The 24,970-nt window shown below is 41.7% G+C and overlaps 1 protein-coding gene across 1 annotated transcript in view; it reads left to right on the top strand.

Annotated features, from left to right (window-relative positions):
* Nucleotides 1-23,743, top strand: part of Mphosph9 (M-phase phosphoprotein 9) — a gene marked incomplete at its 5' end in the record, with an annotated part of 66,025 nt that extends 42,282 nt beyond the window's left edge. The window contains 9 exon segments of the mRNA XM_038344455.2: nt 2,900-3,004; nt 10,873-11,007; nt 11,893-12,068; nt 13,961-14,107; nt 15,160-15,280; nt 16,719-16,822; nt 17,428-17,675; nt 18,788-18,856; nt 22,049-23,743. Coding sequence (XP_038200383.2) covers nt 2,900-3,004; nt 10,873-11,007; nt 11,893-12,068; nt 13,961-14,107; nt 15,160-15,280; nt 16,719-16,822; nt 17,428-17,675; nt 18,788-18,856; nt 22,049-22,150 — 1,207 coding nt within the window.
* Between the last annotated feature and the right edge of the window lie 1,227 nt (nt 23,744-24,970).

Below are 24,970 nucleotides of genomic sequence, written 5' to 3'. Positions count from 1 at the left end.
ATTGGCTGTAACAAACCACATCCACACAAATTCATTGCTATGTTAGCCACATATGGTTTTAATTTCCTTCTGACCTTCTGGCCCCATACATTCAGCCCATTTCATGTTCTGCTTTACCTGAGATAAAGTTCTGATCCCTTACAAACTGAACATTTAGATCCTGAAGAGGCCAGTTTGGATGCCAAGAGTCTGATGAAATTATTTTTATATCCGCACCTGTGTCTATCAGACTTTCAATGACAACATTATTATTCGTAATTTTAATTTGGGTCTTGTTTATTTATAGAAGTTTGCCAAAATACTCACTTTATGGTTTCTCTTGAATATTTTGTTTTCTCTTCTATAGCTGTTCTATCATCCAGAGCAATATGGTTTCTTACAATAGACATTAGGTTCTTTAATTGCTCTGGCAAGTAGTTTCCTCTACAATGGCAGTAAGTAAGCTAACTGTATTTGACATGGGAGCCTGCAAGAGGCCCTACACAGAGCTTCCACAACAACAAAAGACTACCTTGACTGTTCCTTGTTGACCTACATTCATTAGTTCAGTGCTTGCCTTTGTCACACCTCTGCATAATCCAGAAGGAAGGGGTCTTCTAAATGGTTCATTCTTTGGAAAAACATTGTTTCTAGGAACATCCTGTCTACAGTCCCTTTTATGGTGACCTTGTGTGCCATAATTATAACACTTGACATTTCTATTTTTCCTCAAATCTCTAGAAATCACCTCTCCTATCCATGTATCATCATGTTCATGAGATTTAATATTAATTGTGTCTTGAATCCATTTCTTCAAAGATGTTGGTCTTGCCTTCAATGGCCTAATTATCTTTTTGTATAGACAACTGGCATTTTCAAAAGCCAGAGATTCAATATTTATTTGTCTAGCTTCTGAATTTGGTATCATTTTATTTACTGCTGATGTCAATCTTTATAAGAATCTGTGAAGGTTTTCTTTTGGGGCCATGTATGATTTTAATAAATGATTCAGTCTTTTTTTCTGCTTCTTTAGTTCTGTCCCAAGCATTCAAAACTGCTACATGGCATAAGCCAGCATTGTGACCATCATTGAGAGATTGTCTTTCTACAGTAGCATAATTTCATTCTTCAAGAATTTGATCTTTGGAGATTTCCATACCTCTAGCTTACTCTGTTAATAGTCTTAGCTTCTTCTCTGAACCAGGTATGCCCATTGTAATTGTGGACCAGGCCTCTAAAACATGTTTAACCAATTCTATTCAGTCTTTAGGGATAATTCTATTACAAATTGACTGTGAGTTTAACATTTGCTTCACAAAAGATGAATGCCTGCCACATGAGACTGTTGCTTCCCTGAATCTCCTTAACTCTGACATCGGCACAGAGTCCATGCAGCTCTTACAGAGCCTCTGTCACTGTCAGTTCCTGTAAAGTTACTGGATGTATTAAAGTTGGTGTGAAAACCTTAGGATGTTCCTCTCTGTTCTTAAAATGCAACGCTGAAATTGGTTTTTTCATTAAATTCCTCTGTCTGGATTTGAATATCTCTGGGATCTGTTTTATTAAGTTTTTTGAAGGCCTGTATCTTTAGCCCTCAAATTAACCAACTTCTTTAGTGATACAATAAAAATGATAAAGCTGATAATGTTTACAATTGAAATTACATAAATTACATCTAAATTAGATCTCTTCTCCATTTAACCATTCTGGTTTCAAACTGTCTAGCATATTATCTTACAGATATGATCTATATTGCAAATGATCATAAATGTCTTAATTTGGACTGGAGAAATGGCTCGGTGATTAAGAACACACTTCACTCTTCCAGAGCACATGAGTTCAGTTTCTAGCACCCATGTAAGGTGCACACAACCTCCTGTAACTCCAGCTCCAGGGAATCCAGCTTCCTCTCTTAGCCTCTGTTCCTGCACCCACAGCAGATGCTTACACAAAGACATGTATCCATACACATTATTAACACTAAATCTTTTTTAAAAGGGATATCTATATCTAAATTAATTTCCACACATATTTTTTAATAGTTATGTTTTGGATCAAATAATACCCTAATTTTAGAAATGTACTGCAATGTGAAGAATTTACACAGAGCAGAATAGCGGAGTGTCTAGATGTGCCACCCTGCCTGCCATGTTGGAGGGATTACCTGTCATGTTAAGAGCCATTCCTTCTCAAGCTTAGTGGAAGTCCCTTTTGCTGGCCTCCATACATAAGTTTAAAGCAAGAAAAGAGGGGCAGATGAGCACTTGTACACATGCCCAACAACTTGAGTTCACTCCCCAGATTCCACAAGGTAGCAGGAGAGAACTCCTGAGAGTTGGCCTCTGACTTCCACATACCCACAGTGACTAGCTTATACTCACATACTCGCACACTCACACACTAACTGAAATAAATGAATCAAATTAATACATTCAAAGAAAAGCAAGGGCCATGCTAATTGGAAACAGTTGTTTGGGGTAGTTAATCTGGTGAGAGAATCGAAGGGAGGCTTTTATTTCTGAACATGGAGTAAATGAGATGAATTGCTGCCTCATCTCTGGGGTGAGAGTTGTTAGGAATAGTCTAGTCTCTTATAAAAATTAGGATGCTGTTTTTTAAATTTAATTTCTGTCCTGCATACTTCATAGATGCCTGCTAATGCTTCCTTCCTTAGTGATAGTCTAGGCAATGCGGCTTTGCAGAGGCCAGTGTCCTTGCTGTCCTGCTTATTCCCCTGTCCCCTGCCCCCTTTTCTTTCTTTTAGCTTTTTCAAAGTTTAATGGTGCCATTTTACTGTGAAGGAAGTTTCTGGAGAGCAGGCTATTATTGCCTTCCTAAAGAGGGACAATTAAGTAACACCTGGTAGTTTAGCTCCATTTTCAATCTGTGGTGATGTGTTTGTCTTACTGTTTTGATCTAGGATGATCTCAAAACCGAAGCTTCAGGTGAAACAAGTAGAGCATGAGAATACGCTGCGTCTTCGTCACAGCGCTGAAGCTCCCACAAGGCCATCCCGGGCAAGTAAGTGACTTCACATAGTGTCCTTGCAACAAGAAGTAGTGCATACCTCTAATGAGGCCCTCTGTTAATTAGGAAGCCAGAGCTAAATATCCTTATGGTCTTAGATGTGCATTAAAGTCACAGTGCTGGATGTCATTCAGAGCCCTACAAAGAAGCAGTTTCAAGGCTTAGAAAAGCACAGAGTTAGGTGGGCATTGTGTTCTTGATGCTGTCTCCAGTGCTCTCCACATCTCTTACTTTTTAAAAAGACCTTCTTTTTCCATGTAAGCAACTTTTTAAAAAGATTTATTTCTATTGTTTTTAATTATGTGTCTGTGCGGGTATATGAACTTGAGTCCGAAAGCAGGTGACAGGTTCCTGGAGCTGGAATTCCTGGAAGCTGTGAGCCACCTGACATGGGTCCTAGGAGCTAAACTCAGGTCCCTGTGAAAGAGCTATGAGCACCTTTATCCTCTGAAGCATATCTCCAGCCCTAAGCCATTTTTAATGAGAGTTATAGATGAGGTTATTCTATGTCTTTTCAAGTGTTTCTTCCTTATATTTGCTTTCCATCATTTTCCTGCTTGGTGAGATTTGGCTCTCCGTTCCAGAATCTTTTTGTGTTCCTTGTTCTTTGCTGAGGTAAATTCCCATATGGACAGCTGTGCCATTAACCTACTCTCCACTGTCCCCTTTCAGTGTGGATGACAGCTGGCATGGTGGCATATGCCTCTTTAATCTCAGTATTTAGAAGCAGAAGCAGGTTGATCTCTTTGAGTTTGAGGCTAGTCTGCATAGCAAGTTTCATTCCAGCTAGGGCTACATAGAGAGACCCCTGTCTCAAAAACAGAACAGCAAAACACCAATGTGAATAGCATTTTTTTTTCTATAAACTCAACAGATTTGCTAATCTGCTGACCTTTGTAGTATCCTCCCCACAACCTGAACCCTATCATTTTTTTCTGATGGATGTAAAAGACATCGCCCTGCCTCCCAGATCTTTGAAAAGAAGAGAAGTAGTTGGGAATAGTGGTGTACTTGGGTGGCAAAGGCAGATGGGTCTCTGTGAATTCAAGGCCAGCCTGGTCTACATAGTGAGTTCCAGGACAGCCAGAGTTACATAAGAGACCCTGTCTCAGAAAAAAAAAAGAGAGAAAGAAAAAAAAGAAAGGAAGGAAGAAAGGAAAGGAAAGAAAAACGAAGAAAAACCCTCAAGTGTGGGACGTAGCCTTGGTTTATTTTATGGTTTCTGCTTCATTCAAAGTTGTGCAGGGTGGAACTTCATTTTGGCAGCTGTCCCTATGGCCACAGCTGCAGAGGGAGCACAGTTTACCTGTAAGAACACGGACACTGGACTAGAGAGCGTTTTTAAAGCTTTAGCACTAAAACCCCCCGCACGATTTTCTTCTGCTAGTGGAGAGAACTTTGAGGATGGATCTTTATTAAGCTGGGGTTTTTCTGTGTTAGTTCTTTCAGAATTAGCTTTACTGTAATCTTTGGTTTAGTGCTCATTTTCCCCTGGTTGGCCCTGCACGCACTTTGTAGCTCAGGTGGCCTCATGCTTGCAGTGATGCTCTTCACTCTGCCTCCAGATGCTAGGATTACAGGAATATGCTGCCTAGCACAACACTACCTGGATGACGCATTTACAGAAGAAGGGTTTTAACTAGCACAATTTGGTTTTTAATTATGATTTTTATGTAAACTATATTAACAAGTAGATCATTATTTCATAATTATCTGTCAGAAAGAAATTAAGTTGTGATTTCTAGCCTTTCTAAGCCATAATTGTTAAAACACTATCTAGATCTTTGTTTAGCAATTATAATAGAATATAATGGATTCTTATATTTAAAAGAAAGGTTAGGTACTGGAGAGATGATGTAGTAATTAAGGGCACTCACAACTCCAGAAGAACCTGAGTTCTTAACATCCATGTTGGCAGCAAACAGTTGCTTGTAACTCCACCTTTGGGAGATATGACACCCTCTTCTGAGTTCCTGTGGGAACTGCACTCATATACATGAGCCTACATTCATATATCTATAATAAAAAAATTAATTTTTTATTTTAAATCTATATTTTAAAATTTTTTTTAAAAAGTAAAGAAATAGCCAGATGGTGATGGTGCACGCCTTTAATCCCAGCACTCGGGAGTCAGAGGCAGGCAGATCTATATGAGTTTGAGACCAGCCTGTTCTACAGAGCAAGTTTCAGTACAGGGGTCAAAGCTACACAGAAACCCTGTCTCAAAGAACCACACACACACACACACACATACATATACACACAAAGGAAAGAAATATTGGACTCTATGGTTTGTCTCAGCAGGTAAAGACAATTGTCACAAAGTATGATGACCTGAGCTTAAACCCACATGGTGGAAGGAAAGAACCAACTCCTAGAAGTTGCCTTCTGACTTCCACATGTGAGCCACTACATGCATTTGTACCCACCTCACAATTTAAAAATTAATAAGTGTTAAAACAGAAAAATTAGCTAGATGTGGTGGTGTATACACTGCAGTCCCAGCTCTTGGGAGGTGGAGATAGGAAGATTAGCAGTTCAGGGTCATCCAGTTGATACCAAGCCTGGGCTATGTAAGACGGTGTCTCAAAGAAATAAAAGCATAAACCAAACCAAACGAAAACAAAGGTAAAAACTGAATTTCTGAGAATAAGCAAAAGAAGAGGCATAAGGTTGGGTAGGAGGAGAGTCCTTCAGTGGGTTGGGATGCAAGATGCTAGGATTTTGTGGGCACTGTTCATTCGTATTGTTACAGGCAGGAAGCAGAGTGAGTGAGAGGCCTTCAAAGGCCTGACCCCAGTGACTCTTCCCACCAGCTAGGCCCCATACCCCTGAGTTTCCATAATCTCCCACACAGTGCCAGCATCTCAGGACCAGCTGTGAAAGCACATGACCCTGTAGGGTGTTGATATTTATGCCACTATGCATGGCGCAGACAGCCACAGCAGGAAGTTAGGCCGCCCTCCGTGAACTGTCTAAGTCACCGTCAGGCATGTGGATTTTACCCAAAGTCCATTGAGAATCCTCTCAAAGATTTTTATTTTATTTAGATTTTTGGGGGTAGGGTCTGTCTGTGTAGTCCTGGCTATCCTAGAACTTACTATGTAGACTTGGCTGCTGGCCTCAATCTGGTCCTTTTACTTCTTTATCCTGAGTGCTGGAATTAAAGGCATGTGCCATTGTATCTGACAAGGATTTTAAAGATCTATATTATGTGTGTGTGTGTGTGTGTGTGTGTGTGTGTCCACTTGCCATTGTTTATATGGAGGCTGGAGGATAACTTTCTGGAAGCAGTTCTGTTTCTACCTGTACATGGATTCCGGGGCTCAAACCCAGGCCATTAGTCTTTTGAGGTAAGGACCTTATGTACCGAGCTATGACCTTGGTCCCTGAAGTTTTTATTAGAAAACAATGCCATCTGACTTTTGCTTTCTTAAAATTCTTGCCATGAGAAAGAGATGAAACAGGAGAGCATGGAAACAGTAGATGAGTTAGGCCATTTCATTGCGAGGAGAGCAGGTTTCTGGGTATCTAGATCTGTAAGGATGAGGCCAAGGAGGGCAGCTCAGTACACAAAGGTGCTTGCCACCAGGTCTCACATCCTCATGGTGGAAGAGAGCCAACTTCCAAAAGTTGTCCTCTCACTTCTACACACGCACCGTGGCATGTTATTGCACACACAAAATAAATAAATGTAATAAGAATTTTTTTTAATTACAAGAAAAAAGAATTTGAAAGGTTTTTGGAGGTTGTAATCCACAGAACATTGTTGTGGTCTTGGCTGGTGGGAGATTGAGAACACAAAAGCTGCCATGTGTTGAACTGAAGACAAGATCAGAGTGCCTGGCATGGGAATTTTTGCTTGGGATTCCCACAGACTTGAAGCAGAAATCAAGTGGGCAATAGTAAACTTAGGCTTGGAGATCCAGATTCCTAAGTTGGAGGTACAATGTTGGAGTCAGTTATTTGCCAGTGGTGCTTACAGCTACAGGATTGATAGGAACTGAGTGTCAGTGGAGTGGGCACAGGACAGAGCTCCCAGGAATCCTGCTTCTGTGCTGGGTAGAGGAGTTTGGCAAAGGAGCCTGTGAAACTGCTGCTGGGGGTGAGGAGGGAAATTGAAGCAGCCGTCAGTGAGAGCAAGGACTGGAAAGGCCTCTGGATTCACAAGCTGGGGGCTTCTGTGACTCAGGAGAGTGTGGATAGTGGAGAAGTGTTTGAGGTGTATTGCAGACAGCCTGCACATGGAGCAGCTGGAAGTGCATATGCTGTGATATGCTTTATTCAGGGTGGCCATGTGTGAAAGCCAGGCTACACCATCATTTTTTGTGATGTGTATGACTGAGGAATTTTAAGTATTTGGTCAGGACTGGGACTTGTGTGGCTCAGTTGGTAAAGCACTTACTTTACAAGCTGAAGGGCCTGAGTTAGAGCCCCAGAGCCCACATGAAAATGCTAGGTGTGGGGCTGGAGAGAGGGCTCAGCAGTTAAGAGCACTGGCATCTCCTTCAGAGGACCTGGGCATCCACATGATGGTTCACAACCGTCTGTAATTTCAGTTCTAGGAGAGCTGACACCCTTTTCTCAGGCATGCGTATGGTGCATGACATACAGGCAGACAAAAACACTCAATGCATATAAAATAAAATAATAAAATTTAAAAATGCCAGATGTGATAGTGTATCTTTTAATTCTAGCAATGGGAAGTTGGAGATAGGAAGATCCCTGGTACTCACTGGCTGTCGCTCTAACCTAATTGAATTCTCAGCCAATGAAGGCCCTGTCTCAAGGAGGTGAACAAGCCTTTTTGAGGATGACATCAGGGGTTGTCCTTGCCATCCATGTGAATATACATACATGCATAAGAAATATTTGGGAAGCAGGCAGTGGTGGTGCACACCTTTAATCCCAGCACTTGGAAGGCAGGCGGATCTCTGTGAGTTCAAGGCTAGCCTGGTCTATAGAGCTAGTTCCAGGACCATCTAGGGCTGTTACACAGAGAAACCCTGTCTTGAAAAACCAAAATAAAAAAAGAAGAAAAAAGAAAAAGAATATTTGGGGCACGTCCTTAATCCCAGCACTCAGGAGGCAGAGACAGGCAGATCTCTGAATTCAAGGCCAGCCTGATCTATATCATGAGCTTCTAGGTCAACCTAAAGAGCTATCTATATTTTGATGTTGACGTAAGGAAAAAAATTGATTCATTTACATATCTTTCTGCCTTTGCATGACAACAATGAAGTTGAGTAGATGGTGATGAATATTGTTTGTCCTGTAAAACCTAGAATAATATTTTTTCTTTTGCCTTCTGTAGAAAAAGGTGTTACAAATATCTTATCTGGACTATCAATTTGTATTAATTTTAAGAGTATAATATAGAACAATAAAAAACTGGTTGAGGAAGAAATAGAATACTTTTTTTCTTTTCAAAGTGCTGGTGACTGGGGTCGGCGAGATGGCTCAGTGGGTTAAAGGCCCTTGCCGCCAAGCCTGAAATGAATTTGAACCCCAGACCCACATGGTGGAAGGAGAAAACCGAATCCTGGAAGTTGTACTTTGAGCTTCCCAAGTGCCCCATGGCATGTGCATACCCTCCCCAATACATACATCTATAAACAAAGTAAATTCCTGAAAAAGAAAATGCACAAGCATTGTTTCGGGAAACACAGTTTACTAGGGTTTTTGTATGTCAGTGATCTTCCCACATTATAAGATAACCACATGTTCTTTTAAGTCTATACTAAGTCAAGTTGGCATGCTTTCCAGGTAAGCTGTAACTGTTTCTTCTGTTATTAGTAAAGTAACCTGAAAATATTACAGCAAAATCACTAAAGTGCTGGTGATGAGACCTAGGGCCTGGAAATTGCTGATAACCAGTGTTACTAATGAGCTGCATCTTCCTGACCCCCCGATAGGAAAGAGCTAATACCAACTCAGCATGTACAAGAGCTCTGAGTGTCTCTTGGGAACTTACAAATGCAGTCTTAAGATCGTGTGCGGGAGTGTTAAGGACGAGTTGAGAATAGTAGCTTCTGTGAGCAGGGAACTACAGGACTGAAGAGGCTCAGCAGGATTTAATTGTATTTGTAGTAAAAATCTAAGGGGTGTGGAGCAGAGTGAAGACCATGCTGAGCATTACCTGTGTGTCCATACATGCTTGAAACCTTTACAGGAAATCCGTACATTTTAAAATTGTGTGTGCACTGCTTCTGTGTGGTGACCAGAGGGCAGCTTTCCAGAGTTAGTTCCCTTCCTCCACCACATGGGGATCAGACTCAGGTCTCAGGGTTGGTGGGCAATCACTCTTACTACTGAGCCATCTCACTGGCTCGTTCGTATGTGTGTTCTGTGCCTGTGTGTGACTTTTATTTTAATGAACAAGAAAAATAAAGGATGAGTATTCAGAATATAAAAGATCATCATGGCCGGGCGGTGGTGGCGCACGCCTTTAATCCCAGCACTCGGGAGGCAGAGGCAGGCGGATCTCTATGAGTTCTAGACCAGCCTGGTCTACAAGAGCTGGTTCCAGGACAGGCTCCAGAACCACAGAGAAACCCTGTCTCGAAAAACCAAAAAAAAAAAAAGATCTATCACAATTCAGTAAGAAAGAGACAATTTCCTCCACAGAAAAATGGTGATGGAATGTGAAGCTGCACAGGAAAAGAAAACAAAACAGCCAATAGCAGTGAAAAGATGCTTATTGTCCTAAGAAACCAGGAAAATGCCAATTAAAGTAATAGTATGTACCATTCCCATCATTAGACAGGCCAGACTTAATTTGTTCCAAAGTTTGGCAAAGGTGAAGAAAGGAACGCAGAGACCAATGCCGACTGCAGGCTATAGGGCTGTCTAGAGGATGATTTGTCAGAAGGACTGATGGTGATGGCTGCACCCCACATTTTATGGTTGTGTTTTTAGAAATTTAGGTCACTTCTTCCACATTTTAATTGTAGCATTATTGGAACAGCATCTACCATCAGGAGACACAATCAGACTGGAGAAATGACTGACAGCTCTGCATGCAAACATGAATAAATCATGAACATGCTGTTGCCGAGAAGACGTATTGAAGGGTGTGGATAGTGTGCCCTTGTTTAACAAAAGCAGCTATACATATGTATACAATGTTATGTCTCATAATTAAAACAAATATGGCCAAGATCTAAGCATCTGTTAAAACTGAGAGTAGGTAGGTGGGTGCTTGTTGTATTCTCTGTGATTTTCTAAGAATGTTCATAATGTTTCTTCATTTAAAAATTGAGGGAAGGGGCTGGGGTATAGCTGTGGCCGAGAGCCTGCTTAACAGTGCACAAGGCCCTGGGGCAGGTCCCAGCTCACCCAGAGATCTTTTTTAAAAGGACAAGAGTGACCTGGGGGTTTAAAGTGAAAATCGAGGGAGGTTGTGGCGCACGCCTTTAATCCCAGCACTCAAGAGGCAGAGACAGATGGATCTGAGTTCAAGGCCAGCCTGGTCTATAAAGTGAGTTCCAAGACAGCCAGAAACCTTTAAAATAAGATTCATATGTGGTTTCTAAGTCACTGTGCAAATTGTAAGTCAACTTGGAAATGGGTTGTTCTGATATAAACATTCTAAATTGAAGTGCAAGGGGGTTGGAGAGATGGCTCTGTGGTTTAAAAGCACTAGTTGCTCTTCCAGTAGATCTGAATTCAATTCCCAGCACCTATATGGTGGCTCATAGTTATCTCTAACTCCAGTCCCAGGGCATCTAATGCCCTGTTTTGACCTTGTTGGGCACCACACACACATATGCACAGACAAAACATCCACCCATGTTTTATATACATAAATTTCTTTAAATTGAAGTGCAAACTTGTGATGCCGTGGAATGTTTTCTATCCTTACAGCACACTGGCGACCTCAGATGTCAGTAGGAGGAAGTGGCTGATTCCAGGAGCAGAGTATTCCATTTTTACTGGGCAGCCTCTGGAGACCAGGGACAGGAAGACAGATAATCAGCTGGAGGAATCCCGTTTTCCTGGGTGAGAGAACCGCTGAGGTCGGTTGAGGAGTGCTTTCATAGAGACAGAACTGTCTTCTGTAAAGGAACTAGTCAAAAGTTGGGCTGTGGAGGAGGCGGGGTCAAGAAACAGTTGTTTTCGGGTTTCTGCCTTCTCTTTGAAGATGGACCTGAGTTCTTCCTGGATTAGGAGAGTGGACAACTCAACTGTCTTTCAGAAGTAGGGCTTCCCCGCTGTGGAAAGGGGGGCCCCACTCTAGATAGTGTTGAATAGTAGATGCAGCTGGGTGACTGTCTTCCAGCAAAGCTCAGCTGTGAGGGTAGACAGGACGCCTTGGTCGAACTCCTGATTTTCCGCTTTTTACTCCACCCCTACCCTGTGCTGGAATTCTAGGACCATTAATTTTTACTATTTTAACTTCAAGCCTGGTTTAGGCATTTCTTTTTTGTTTGCATAGAAAGCACTTGTAGCAGTGGATCCATCTCCCCATCCCTGAGAGGCTATGCTTTTTTTTTTTTTTTAGGATGTTTACCTTCATAGGTTCTGCAGTGCTTCTCTGTATGCCCAGGGCATAGTGCAGGCTTGTTAGGACAGTGGGATAATCCTGTCACTCTTGACATAGCAAGCTCAACTGTGTACTCTCAAAATCTTGACCAGGCCTCCTGCTTCAGCCTCCTGAATGCTGGGGTTGCAGGCATGTGTGTGTCATCAGGCCTGACTCCCTCTTTTCATAAGGACCAGCCCATTGTGGGGCACCTCCTTATGACCTGTCTGATCTTCATTTCTTTTTAAAGGCCCCCAATTCCAAGTGCTTCCAGCTAAGGTTAGGCTGTTATCTGTACATTATGGGATAGGGACATGCAAATGTTCAGTCCACAGCAGTTAAAATTGCAGCTACTGTTTTAGATACCATTCTCCTCCAGAAAAGGACTCTTCCCTTGGATGTTCACCTTCAAGCTTATTGATTAAAAAGCAGAGGGATGCTCCAGACGCACCAATCGTGAAAGCTTTAAAGGAACTTGATGATGAAAGAATATTTAAGAATTGGGGGACACAGACAGAAAAAGAGGATACCTCAAGTAGTAAGTATTTTATTTTTAATTTTAGGATTTATTGATTTTATTTTACATCAATGAGTGTTTTGCCTGCATGTTTGAATGTGCACATGTAAACCTGGTACCCATGCAGGTATCAGATCCTCTGAACCTGGGGTTATGAATGTTTGTGAGCCGCTGTGTGGATGTTGAGAACTGAACCCAAGCCCTCTACAAGAGCAGTACGTACTTCTGATGAGCCATCTTTCTAACCCCCCTAAGTAGTATTTTGTTCCTTATTTGATATTGGAAGAGGTATCTGCCCTTTTCCTTAATTTTTAAAAATTTCTCTTTTTCTTTCTTTCTTTTTTTTTTGTTGTACATTTGTTTGTTTTGTGTTTTGGGACAGGATTTCTCTGAGTAATAGCCCTGGCTGTCCTGGAAATCACTCTATAGATCAGACTGGCCTCAAACTCATAGGCCTACCGCTGCCTCCTGAGTGCTGGGATTAAAGGCATGCACCACCACCATCTGGCCCCCTTTCCTTAATTTATGTTATAGTCTTTAAAATTAAATTTTCAGCCAAGCAAGGCAGTGTGCATCTTTAATCCCAACACTTCCAAGGCAGAGGCAGGAGCTTGAGCCTGGTCTACATGTTCCATAGTGAGAACCTGCTTCAAAAAATAAGATAAAATTCTCAGGTAATGAAATTAAGTCCTGATTTATGATACTGCTCCAACCCCATTTCATAGATAACTGATCCTTAATAATAATTTATCTTTGTCCTGGCATATCATGTACCTTTCATACGAAGCGAACTGCATATTGTGTTTGATTATTTAAAAGGCCTAATGAGATGGCTCAGTGGTTAGCTGCACTTGTTTTTCAGTTCCTAGCATCTACATGGTAGCTTACAACTGTTAACTTCGGTTCCAGGGGATCTGATGCCTCTAGCATCTGTTGGCACCTGCAGTCATATGCACATACCCATATGCTGATATACACATCTGCATATAATTAAAAATAATAAAGAAAATAAGGTCCAGGTGAGCTGGGCCGTGCAGGCGTATCATCTCACTTCTATGTGCTAAGGTAGGGGAATTGAAATCACAGCCTGCCTGGGCTACAGAGTGAGTTTGTCTGCATCTCTTTGTCTAATTTGTACGTGTTGGGAAATTGTGGCAGTCATTTGATGTTCATAAAACAAGGGAGTAAGATGGCCAGGGGGTGCATGCCCATTGTCCCAGCATTCAAAGGCTGAGGCAGCAAGATCCAGAGTGTCAAAAATAGAGAAAAAACCAAAAATTTTTCCTATCTTCCTTCTTTTTCCTGGTTACTGAGCATCTCTAGAGAGTAAGAGAAATATCTTTCAAGGTGTTCTTTCCCCCAGGTCTAGGTGCTTCTCTCTGTTTCTGCCCTCTATCCCTAGCTCTTCACCCTGCAGCATTTTCTCTTTGCCCTCCATCTCTCTCTCTCTCTGAGACAAGATTTCACATAGCCTGGGACTTACTGTGTTGCTGAGGGTGACCTTGATTTCTGATCTGCCTCCCCTCCCCAGTGCTGGGCTGACAGGTGTTGAACACTGTGCCTTGCTCCCTTGTTCCTCTACTTCCTGCCATGCTCGCTTCTCAGACCTGCCAGGCACACCCTCAGATCTGTGGTGCTGCACCCCACAGCGGGTCCCCTAGTAAATAAGTTAATACCCTGCTTCCTAAAGATAAGCTCTCCATGAGCACTCACCTTGAGTGCAGCTGTGACAGGAAGCCTCCCCTCCAGCACTGCTACCACTACAGTGCGGGACATGTGCAGATCCTATTACAGCCTAGATAGAAGAAGTGCTTTGAGCGTGCACTCAGTGGAGGGCTTGTAGGGTGACAGCTGTGACAGAGCAGATGGTGGAAACCAGGTCTGCCTTATTTTTTTGTGTTTCTCTGATACAGAATTAGTGAATCCTCGGAAAACTGAACCTTCAGTCAATACAGGCTGTTCCCCAGAGAAATGTGCCCAGCAGAGACCAAAGAGACAGAGTTCAGCATCACAAAGATCGTCGTCTCTCCCACCCTCCAGTCGTAAAGCCAACACTCCAAGTAAGAGATGTGTGTGCCTTGGGCTGGGGGGGAGTGGCTTTTCCCATGCGCTTTTCAGGTTTCAGTTTGCTTTCCGCCCCAACAGAGGATGTCTGAGTACAGGGTCCCTGAGAACAACCAGAGAATGAGATTGTCAGAGTACAGATACTTCATTTTATGCCAGGGTTGTGGTGGAGGTTTGTCATCCCAGCTATCTTGATCAAGGATCAAGGCCTGCCTGATCTACTGCATAAATTCAAGGCTAGCCTGCAGCTTTGCGAGACCCTAACTTAAAATAAAAAGTAGAAAGGGCTTGGGATGTAGCTCAGTGGTGGAGCCCTGGCCTAGCATGGATGTGGTCCTTAGCTCCATAAGAAGTTGCTTTTGAAATTTAGAGCGGGTTGATCTCTTTTGAGCTCTAATTGAGACAATTACAGAGGTGAGAAGATGCTTCTTACATATCTGATGTGTCTGTCTTCCCTAACTTTTCCTCCTCACAGTTCCAGGCTGTTCTAAAGCTTAAGCATCGACTTTTCATACTCCCTTTCGTACCCGCTCAGGGGAGTCTGTATCTCCTGTGTTCAGGAGCAGGCATGGCTGCACCACGTTTCTGTCTTATTTCCACTTGACTTCTAAAATCCTGAAGAACCAGTTTTGAGCTACAGTGCTGAGACTGTAGTCTGGATACTAAAGTGTCAGCAGGGATTGCCTGTAGATAGTAGAGTTATGGGTGGTTTTATTTTCACTTTTTGTCCTCTTCAGTACCATCAGGTTTTGCCAAGGAATTTCTTTCTTCCTTTTTTTTCCTTTTCTTTTCTTTTTCTTTTTCTTTTTTTTTTTTGGTGTTTCGAGACAGGGTTTTTCTGTGTCCCCCTGGCTGTCCTGGAACTTGCCCTGTAGACCAGATTGACCTTAAATTTGCAGAGATCTGTCTGCTTCTGCTTCTTGAGTGCTGATGTTAAAGGCTTGCCCTATCACTACCTGGCAAATTTCATTATTTTTAAAATTAGGAATAAGTTCTGCCAGCACAAATATAGGTGAAAATCATATTTCTTCTCTGTTTTCCTCTTTAGCAAAAAGAGAGATTATGTTAACACCAGTGACTGTGGCTTATAGTCCTAAGCGATCCCCTAAAGAAAATTTGTCCCCAGGATTTAGTCATCTACTTAGCAAAAATGAAAGCAGTCCTATTCGGTAAGTTCTGTAAAGTTGTTGAATTTTAAATTTTAAAAAAATTATTCGTTTTCAAAACATTTCATTGATTTACTGTGTGTGTTTGCATGTGTGAGCATGTGTGCACGTCAGATGATAACTTGTGGGAGTGATTTTCTCCTTCCAACATGTGGGTTTCAGATATTGAACGCAGGGCATCAGGTTTGGAGGCAACCTACTGAGTCATCCTATTGGCTTTGTTATTGATTTTGAACCATCAATATAGCTTTAGCTATTACTGATTCTTCAGTTGTCATTGGGAATCTGTGGCCTTAGGTCATTTATGTGAATATCATATGTAACATAAAGTATCATATGTGAAAATAGGTTTGTTTGTTTGTTTGTTTGTTTGAGACATGGTTTCTCAGTATAGCTATGAGTGTCCTGGAACTCTCTCTGTAGACCAGAGCTAGCCTTGAATCACAGAGATCCAGCTGCCTCTACCTCCCGAGTGCTGGAATTAAAGGCGTGTGCCACAACTGCCTGGAGAAAATAGTTTTTCACTATGGAAACTTGCTACTGCTAGCTCTTAAATGCTGCTTCAGCATATCTTCAGATTTTAGATGTAGAAGGGTTCTTTGTGCTTCTGACAAGGCATGTGATACAGGGACATTTTGTTGCCAGATGGTGGGTGTGAGGGTGGCAGGTGCCTGTCTCAAGATGCAGTGAACCCTTCTTGAAGTAGCCCAGCACTGAGCATGAACTAGGAAGAACCGCCTCCTGGTTCTAGACCCAGTGGCCTAAGCACGGAGAGCCTCACTTTCCCCTTCCGAGCACCTCTCCTGCTGTTCCAGAGAGGTTGGATGAGACACGGTAGTCAGTGCCTTCAGTTTCTAATGTGGAAACAGAACTTCATGTCAGGAAAGACGTTCAGTTTCAGCTTTGAAAACCACACAAGTAGGGCTGGAGAGATGGCTCAGCGGTTAAGAGCACTGCCTGCTCGTTTAAAGGTCCTGAGTTCAATTCCCAGCAACCACATGGTGGCTCACAACCATCTGAGATGAGATCTGGTGCCCTCTTCTGGCCTGCAGGCATACATGGAGACAGAACATTATATACATAATAAGTAAAATTTAAAAAAAAAGAAAGAAAACCACACAAGTAGCTTTTTTTTTTTTTTAAAGAAAATATGTGATAGCCAGGTGGTGGTGGTGGCGCACGCCTTTAGTCCCAGCACTTGGGAGGCAGAGGCAGGCGGATCTCTGAGTTCGAGGCCAGCCTGGTCTACAAGAGCTAGTTCCAGGACAGGCGCCAAAGCTATACAGAGAAACCCTGTCTCGAAAAAAAAAAAAGCTAAAAAAATAAAAGAAAGTGTAACTATATAGGCCACTGAGTAACTATATGAGCCAGCTCAGCTCTCTAGTGAGGCAGGAAAACTTACTTCATGCTTTTCTCACAAGTAACTTGCTTCATTTACTAGATTTGATATCCTTTTGGATGATTTAGATACTGTTCCTGTGTCTACACTACAACAAACCAGTGCAAGGAAACAGCTCCAGTTTCTTCCTCTAGATGACTCGGAAGGTATCTTTTCCTAAAAATTACTAGTTAGAGTGAGAGGCATTTGTTTTCCAAGATTCGAGTGTCTTTGCATAGCTCTGAAGACTCCCTGTGCCTGCGCACTCACAGTGTGCTTGCTGTGTGTGTGTTCATGGACAGGATGGTAAGCAGAGGTGTGGGGTGCTGATTGTCATCAGCAGGACAGTGCTACTCAGCTCCCCTCACACTGTGTAGCTGATAAGCTACTCAGGCTGTGGGTAATTTTCATTTAACAACTTCAAACCTGGAATAAATTTATAAGGTGTATAAAGTCACTTGGTTAGGTCCTAATAATGTTAACTGTAAATATTCTTCAGCTGGGGGTGGTGGCACACATCTTTTATCCCAGCACGCAGGTGACTGCAGCAGGGGGATTACTATGACTCTGAGGTCATTTTGGGCTACTTAGTGAGTTCTAGAGCAGCCTGGATTAGTGTGAGACTCTGTCTCAAGAAACTGGCATGGGGGAGGAAAGAAAAGATATAGGCCATATAGCAATTCCTTTCAGGAAGTGAGGTTGAGCAAGATATGTATTCAGTCTATTAAAAAAATTAGTAAGAAACATAAGAAATTTCTTTCTTTTCTGACAGAACAAAAGTATTCAGAAAAAGCCAGTGACAACCCTGTTAATCATAGCTCTTGCCCTGAACCCTTGCCAAGCGGAGTGAAGAAAGTGTCCGCACGACAAGCCTGGGAGAAGAGTAAATCAGTTAGCCTTGAGCAGTGTAAGCCGGTGCCAGCAGCACTACAGGGTAACGATTTTGAATATACAGCAAAAATTAGGACCCTAGCTGAAACGGAGCGATTCTTTGATGAACTTACCAAAGAAAAAGACCAGGTAAAACTAAGAATATATATATATATATATATATATATATATATATATATATATATATATATATATATATATATATAACTTTTCCTGAACCTGATGCTTATGTCTAGAGGGAATAGTCAGAAGGAAATTACTGATCTGGACGTGGTGGCATATGCCTATGTTTCAGCCCTTGGGAGGCTGAGGCATGAGGATCATAAGTTACAGCTTGGGTTATATGGTGAGACCCTGTCTCCAAAACAAATAACAAATCAAACACACAACCACAAACCACTAGCAGAAAAAAAGTCAAATTATAGGAAGGTATCCTGTTACTGTTCAATTACTGGGAAGAGATACCATGACCAAGGCAGCTCTGATAAACAAACAAACAAAAAAACAATTGGGGATTGCTTATGGTTTCAAAGGGTTAGTCTGTCATCATGACAGGGAGCATGGGGGCATATAAAAAGCAGGAAGGTGCTGGAGAAGTAGCTGAGAGTTCTATGTACATTTAGATCTGCACGCAGCAGGAAGAGCAACTCTGGGCTTGGCTTGGGCTTTTGAAAGCCCTTTCCTAGTGACACACTTCCTTCAGTAAGCCCACACCTCCTAATCCTTCTCAAGTACTGCCAATCCTGAAGACTAAGCATTCAAATATGTGAGCCTAATGGGGGTCATTCTTTTTTTTTTTTTCTTAGTGTTTTGGGGGTTTTTTTGTCATTTTTTTCAAGGCAGGGTTTCTTTGTAGCTTTGGAGCATGTCCTGCAACTCACTTTGTAAACCAGGATGGCCTCAAACTCAGAGAGATCCACCTACCTCTGCCTCCTGAGTGCTGGGATTAAAGGCATGCTTCACTACCAGTGGAAGCCATTCTTATTCAAAGCACCACAAAGGACATCACTGTGTCAGACTTGTCATAAGGAATTCGCCTTGTACATTGAACACCAAAACTCCACTAGACATGCCCTTGAGCCACACGATTGTATTAACTGAGTACATAGGGAACTATGTTAAGCCAAGATGGACAAGAAAATGCTAAGCTGAAATCTTTTCTTTCCCTTCTGTGTCAGAAAGCTCAGTGCCAATAATTAGAATTCTTTTGTTTTTATTTGAATACTTTGTCTTGTTAACAGATTGAGGCAGCATTAAGCCGGATGCCTTCTCCTGGAGGAAGAATCACTCTACAAACAAGACTAAATCAGGTGAGGCAGTTTAGCTGGGAGCTGCATTAGGGACTAGATAGATTCGGTGCTCTAAGAAGCATCGTAGGGCACGGTGGACTGTGTTAGTTACGTTTCTAGTGCTGTGATAAAATATCACAACCAAAGCAACTTATAGATGGAAGCATTCATCTTGGCTTATGGTTCAGAGTGTTAGTTTGTGATGGCAAAGTGAAAGGTGGTAGTTATCTGTGTAACATGCACAAGGTGCTGGCTTTTAGTCCTGCCCCAGTGATTAAAGAAGGCCCATCTTCACTGAGCAGTGGTGGTGCACACTTTTAACCCCAGCACTCAGGAGGCAGAGGCAGGTAGATCTTTTGAGTTCAAGGCCAGACTGGTCTATAGAGCAAGTTCCAGGACAGCCAAGGCTACATACACAGAGAGACCATCTCAAAAAACAAACAAACAAAAAGAGCACCCATCCTGTTATTAAGAATCATGCACTGGGGGCTGGAGAGATGCCTCAGAGGTTAAGAGCACTGGCTGCTCTTCCAGAGGTCCTGAGTTCAATTCCCAGCAACCACGTGGTGGTTCACAACCATCTACAGTGGGACCTGGTGCCCTCTTCTGGCATAAAGGCATACATACAGATAGAACACTGTATACATAATAAATAAATAACATCTCTTTAAAACAAAACAAAACAAAGAATCATGCACTGAAGTGGAGATTGTGGCTCAACACATGCCATCCCTGCGCTTTGCAGGCTGAGGTAGTAGGATTCCAATTTGGAAGCCAGGCTAGGCTGTTAGATCCTGTCTCAAAAAATAAAACAGATTTGGGATCTAGCTAGGTAGAGAGTACTTGCCTGTTATATAAAACCCTGAGTTCCATTCCCAGTGCCACACAAAACTGGGTATAAGGACTGAAGGTATGGCCCAGTGGTGGCAGAGCATTTCCTAGCATATGCAAGGCCCATGTTCATTCCCCAGTAACACACAGTAATAATAAATTGAAATATAAGATATAGAGATGCACATATATGGTCCCAGTATTTGAGAGATGGAGACAGGATCAGAAGTTCAAAGTCATCACCAGCCATGTATTGAATTCAACATTGGCATGGACTACTCGAGACTTTATTTATATTTAATCCTTTAAAAAATTATTTCATATGTACCAATGTTTTCCTATATATATGTCTGTGCACTGCACATATGTCTGTGCACTACATGTGTGCCTGGTGCTTAAGGAGGCCAGACAAGGGCATCATATACCCTGGAACTGGAGTTAAAACTCATTGTGAACTAACATGTAGGTGCTGGGCATTAAATCCAAGTCCTCTGCAGGAGCAGGAAATGCTCTTAACTACTGAGCCATTTTTTCATCCCTACAAAGATTATGTTAATGAAAAGAGAAATAACCTGCTAACAATAAATTTTTTAAGTTTTTTCTTTTCTTTTTTCCCTCTACATTAGTGGTTTTGGTTTTGGTCTTTTAGATAGGTTCTAGACTGACTTTGAACTCATTAGCCTCCTGTCTCAGCTTCAGGAGTTGTGGGATTATAAGTGTGCACCAGCATGTCCAATTATCAGGTGTTTTGTTTTTAAAACAACTCATGTAGGGTATAGACAATGCAGATGCAAGTAGAAATTAACATAGACTTTCTGGAATGCAGAATTTATTTTGCATTTCTTTGAACTGAAGCACTTCTTTTTTCTGTCTGCCAGTGATTGCAAAGTCAGTATTTATAGATACTGCAAAGAGATATGTTTAAGAAATGTACTGCGGCCTTATTTATAGTGTCTAAAATTAGAAGCAACCTAAATTTCTACTGAAAGATTCCTGGTTAAACGTGTTACTTGTGAAGGAATATTGTGCATTAATTTAGGAGGATATTGTTGGAAGATACTTTATAATATGCCAAGAAAGTTCAAAGGAAACTATTTGAAATATTCCATTCTGAGTTTTTCCTTTCTAAAAAGGATATGCATATATGTAAGAGAAACAGGGAAGAGGGTGTTGGTCCTTCCCATTGCTCCTCTATCTTCTCAGTGTTCATAATGTATATATAATCCTTTTACTAAAATTGTTAAATATAAAAATTTCAAGTTCTAAGCTGGGCAGTAGTGGTGCATGACTTTAATCCTAGCACTCAAGAGGCAGAGGCAGGCGGATCTCTTGTTCGAGACCAGCCTGGTCTACAGAGTTTGAGGACAGGCAAGGCTATACAGAGAAACCCTGTCTCAAGGGGCCAGAGGATAAAGTTCTGTTTGGGATGCCATTTGTGTCAATACAGAATAAATGATCTAGAATGGTAAATATATATTCCAGGTATCATTAACTATACTTCTTCATTATAACTGTGAACTCTTTTCTCCTGAAGTCTCTACTATTCTCTCTCTCTCTCTCTCTCTCTCTCTCTCTCTCTCTCTCTCTCTCTCTCTCTCTCTCTCTCTCTCCTCTCTCTCTCTCTCTCTCTCTCTCTCTCCTCTCTCCTCTCTCTCTCTCTCTCTTCCAAGACAAGATTTTTCTGTACAACCCTGACTGTCCTGGAACTCACTCTGTAGACCAGACTGGCCTCAAACTCACAACCCACCTGCCTCTGTCTCCCAAGAACTGTTATTATAGCCCTGAGCCACCATGCCCAGCTTCAATAATGTTTTTAAGGGAGAAGTTTTGTCAGATTATTTGGCTACAGCTGCACTCAGTATGCACACTTCTCTGGTGACCCATGGAGAGCACATTTAGGCTTCAAAATACTGATCTCAAGTCATTACCACCACCCCTGCCTGTGGCTGCACTGCAGAATTCCCATATGCCAAGAGTGCCAAAACAGACCAAGGATGGTTAAAGTGCTGTGCTTTTTTAGAAGGGTTGAGAAGCCAATTCATTGTTCAGTTTAAGAAAAATAGTATTGGCCAGGTGGTGGTGGTGCACACCTTTAATTCCAGCACTTGGGAGGCAGAGGCAGGCAGATCTCTGAGTTAAAGGGTAGACTAATCTACATAGCAAGTTCCAGGATAGCCAGGGCTACACAGAGAAAAACCTGTCTCAAAACAAACAAAAAGAATAATAATGTCAGTATGATGATTTATATAGAAAGAAAAATCTGCTGTTTTGATTTTATACTTGCTTTCATGCTCCAATCAGAGGTCTGTAGGTGGCAGTTGGCTGTAGACCAGAAGACTTGGTGTGGATTCTCATGATACCTTTCCCATTACTTTTACCTAGGAAGCCTTGGAAGATCGTTTGGAAAGGATCAATCGTGAACTGGGTTCAGTTCGAATGACACTCAAGAAGTTTCATATCTTGCGCAGCTCTGCAAACCTTTGAGATTGGTAGCCATTAAATCTGAGACGTTTTTGTTTGCACTGATGTACAGTTCTGCACTCAGAAAAGACAAGCTTTTTGTACTGTTTATAAGACTTCAAACAGTAGTTTTACAATCATGTTATTCTTACACTTGCTATTTTATACTCAGATGGCCACATATTTTCAAGATATTTTTGTTATGCTCAGGAACCTCTTGTATATTTTACTATTTAAAAAGCATTATTTTTAAATAGCGTATGTCTTCAATTTCTGTCAACAATAAGGAAATGTAAACAGGAGGTGGCTTGTTGCTAAGGAAATAGTGTTATCCTTTTACAATGAACTTTGCACACCGATTTTATAAACTTGTTCTACATTGTAAATATAATTCATTTTTAAAATAAAGGCTTCACAGCTTCCATAAGGATAGGCTAACATGTTGAATATTAAAAAATTATAGTACAATTTGCATTTAGATTCTGTAGAAGTGTTTTAGAAGTGATAACACAGTTTCTATGTTAAACTTATGCCTTGTAGTGAATAGTAGAACGGTTAAGCCAGCAAGATGGCTTAGCAGGTAGAGTGCTTGCCACCAAGCCTGAGGACCATTTTGAGTTCCAGGACCCACATATGAGAAAGAAATGACTTTTGTAAGTTGTCTTCTGAGCTCTACATATACACTTCAGCACGTTCACACTCCAATAAATAATTGAACATAAAAATTAATAAGACTTGAACACTGGAGAGTTTAAAAACTACACATAACTTGTTTGATTTCCCTGAAAATATTTTTAAGGAAAGAAAACAATTAAAGATGGAGAGCAGCAGGTGGAGAGCTGGGGTTTTCTGCCCCCATCCAGGATGTAAGTTATGTCACAGCTTGGACAGTTCCCAGGGTAGCTCCAGTTTCTATTAAACATAAAGCTTTAGCTCCCAAAGCCATCACCCTCTTAACCTCACTGACCTACCACTCCACCCTTGCCAAAAAGAAAAAGACCTGCATAGTAGCTGCTGTGATAGCTGTTGGTCTGGGCTCAGAGTACTCTGCTCTGCCTGATAAAGGACAGGGTTTATGTCAAGATAGAGCCTGGTGTCTTTCCCAGGGCCCTGCTGTGGCCCATAGCCCACCATATGGGTGGCACTCCCTAGCTCTCTCTGAGAGCACTGTGTGGCAGGAGAAGCTTTTCTGGTCGAGGAGCAGCACGTATCTGTTTGTGTTGGGACTGTTGGTAATATCTGCACTGCTCACCCCTCACTTCTGGTGACCAGTCCGAACTCAACACCCATGTTCTTGGAATCTGAGCTCTCATAGTTGATTTCCAGGGCTAGTGCTCAAGGTTTTGATTTTGGTTTGCTTCTGAGTTCTTTCCACATATGTAGCTCTTCATATATATTTATATCGAACCAAGACATGCCAGCAATCCCATTAAGGTGTGTATGCCTCAGCAGAACATCAGGTGGTCTTCATGCATCTTCTGATCAAAGCTTTACCTGGTGATCGATTGGCCTGGACCCTGTCCTACTTGTGGGGACTCTCAGGTAGGAGGGGCATCCTTGGGATAGGACTAAACCTTGGAGTTCACATTCAGTAACCAATTGAAGACATAATCAAGATGCCTTTATTCTTGGTTTTTCTTTTAGCCTTTTAAAAATTATGTTACAGTAAAACAAGATTCATTTTAATCAAGCTCCTGTACAGCTTGTGTCTAGAGCTTATAAAAGGGGATAGACTATTTCTTAAGATGTCCTTGTAGGTGACATGCAGCATTCACGGCTGGAGTATAGTACACCCAGTGGTAGAGTGCTTGCCTTGCATGTGAGGTCAACAAACAAGACAACTCGAAAAAGCCCACCGTGTTTTTGTTTATCTCATTGTTCTCTCCTTTTATTGTACAGTCTACTATATTCTCAAGAAGCAGGAGATTGTCACTTCAGAAGAGATGGTAGCTTTATCTTGCCAAGGAGTTATCTTCTTAGGTGCCTATAATTGGCTTATTCCAAAAAAGGCATTAAGTTCCATCAAAACATCTTCTGTGCTTCTCAGAAAGCATATGCTTTGGTTTTTGAAGTGTGTAATAGATTTAAACTATCAATTACTTATTTGAAGAAGAAATTTTATTCTTCATAGCTATGAAGCAAGACACCAAGGAAAATTCTTGTAGCCGCCTTTCCCCTTAGTAATGCATATCTTAAGAACACTTGAATAACAATCGTTTGCCTCAAAGTGGGGAAGGTAGCAGTCTTAAAGAGCATCTGCTGCCCAAGGGAGGCAAACTGTTTCTGTGCTGAGGTTATGCTGCAGCTAGTAAAAAACAAACCACCAAGAACCCCAGTGAGTCTGAGGCTTCTGGGAAGTGCCTTTGAAATGTGGAGATCTGCCCTTCCTTCTCAGAGGCCAGCTACAGAGCTTGGAGGGATGGCTCCAGGTGAGCCAGACAGACCTGGTTACACCCTGGCTCAAGCTGGCTTTCCTCGCTTTATAGACCAAATGATAGGGGATTGTCCCTTTCAGCAGAGGGGGGCCGATAGGCCAGTGCTTCCTTAAGTGTGTACCAAATAGCGTGTTTCAGATTCATCAGTTCCTGGGATTTTGAGGTAGTGGTTTTTTTTTTTTAAAGGCACATGCTAACGACACCACTGAGCTATATTCCCAACCCAGTGGGTTTTTTTCTTTTTTTAAGTTGATGGGTTTTGTCCCAGTCACTCCATTTGGTTATCATTTGTGTTAGGTGGTCTATGTTGTCTTTGCTCTTTGATAAAAGTCAAGGGTTTTCTTGGATTGTAAATGAATTTCCTTGGTATGTTATTTATTGGTTGACTAAAATTATAAAACGTTAACCC

Source organism: Arvicola amphibius, chromosome 10, assembly GCF_903992535.2.
Source record: "Arvicola amphibius chromosome 10, mArvAmp1.2, whole genome shotgun sequence".
NCBI lineage: Eukaryota > Metazoa > Chordata > Mammalia > Rodentia > Cricetidae > Arvicola > Arvicola amphibius.
This window is presented reverse-complemented; position numbering and strand designations above follow the sequence as displayed.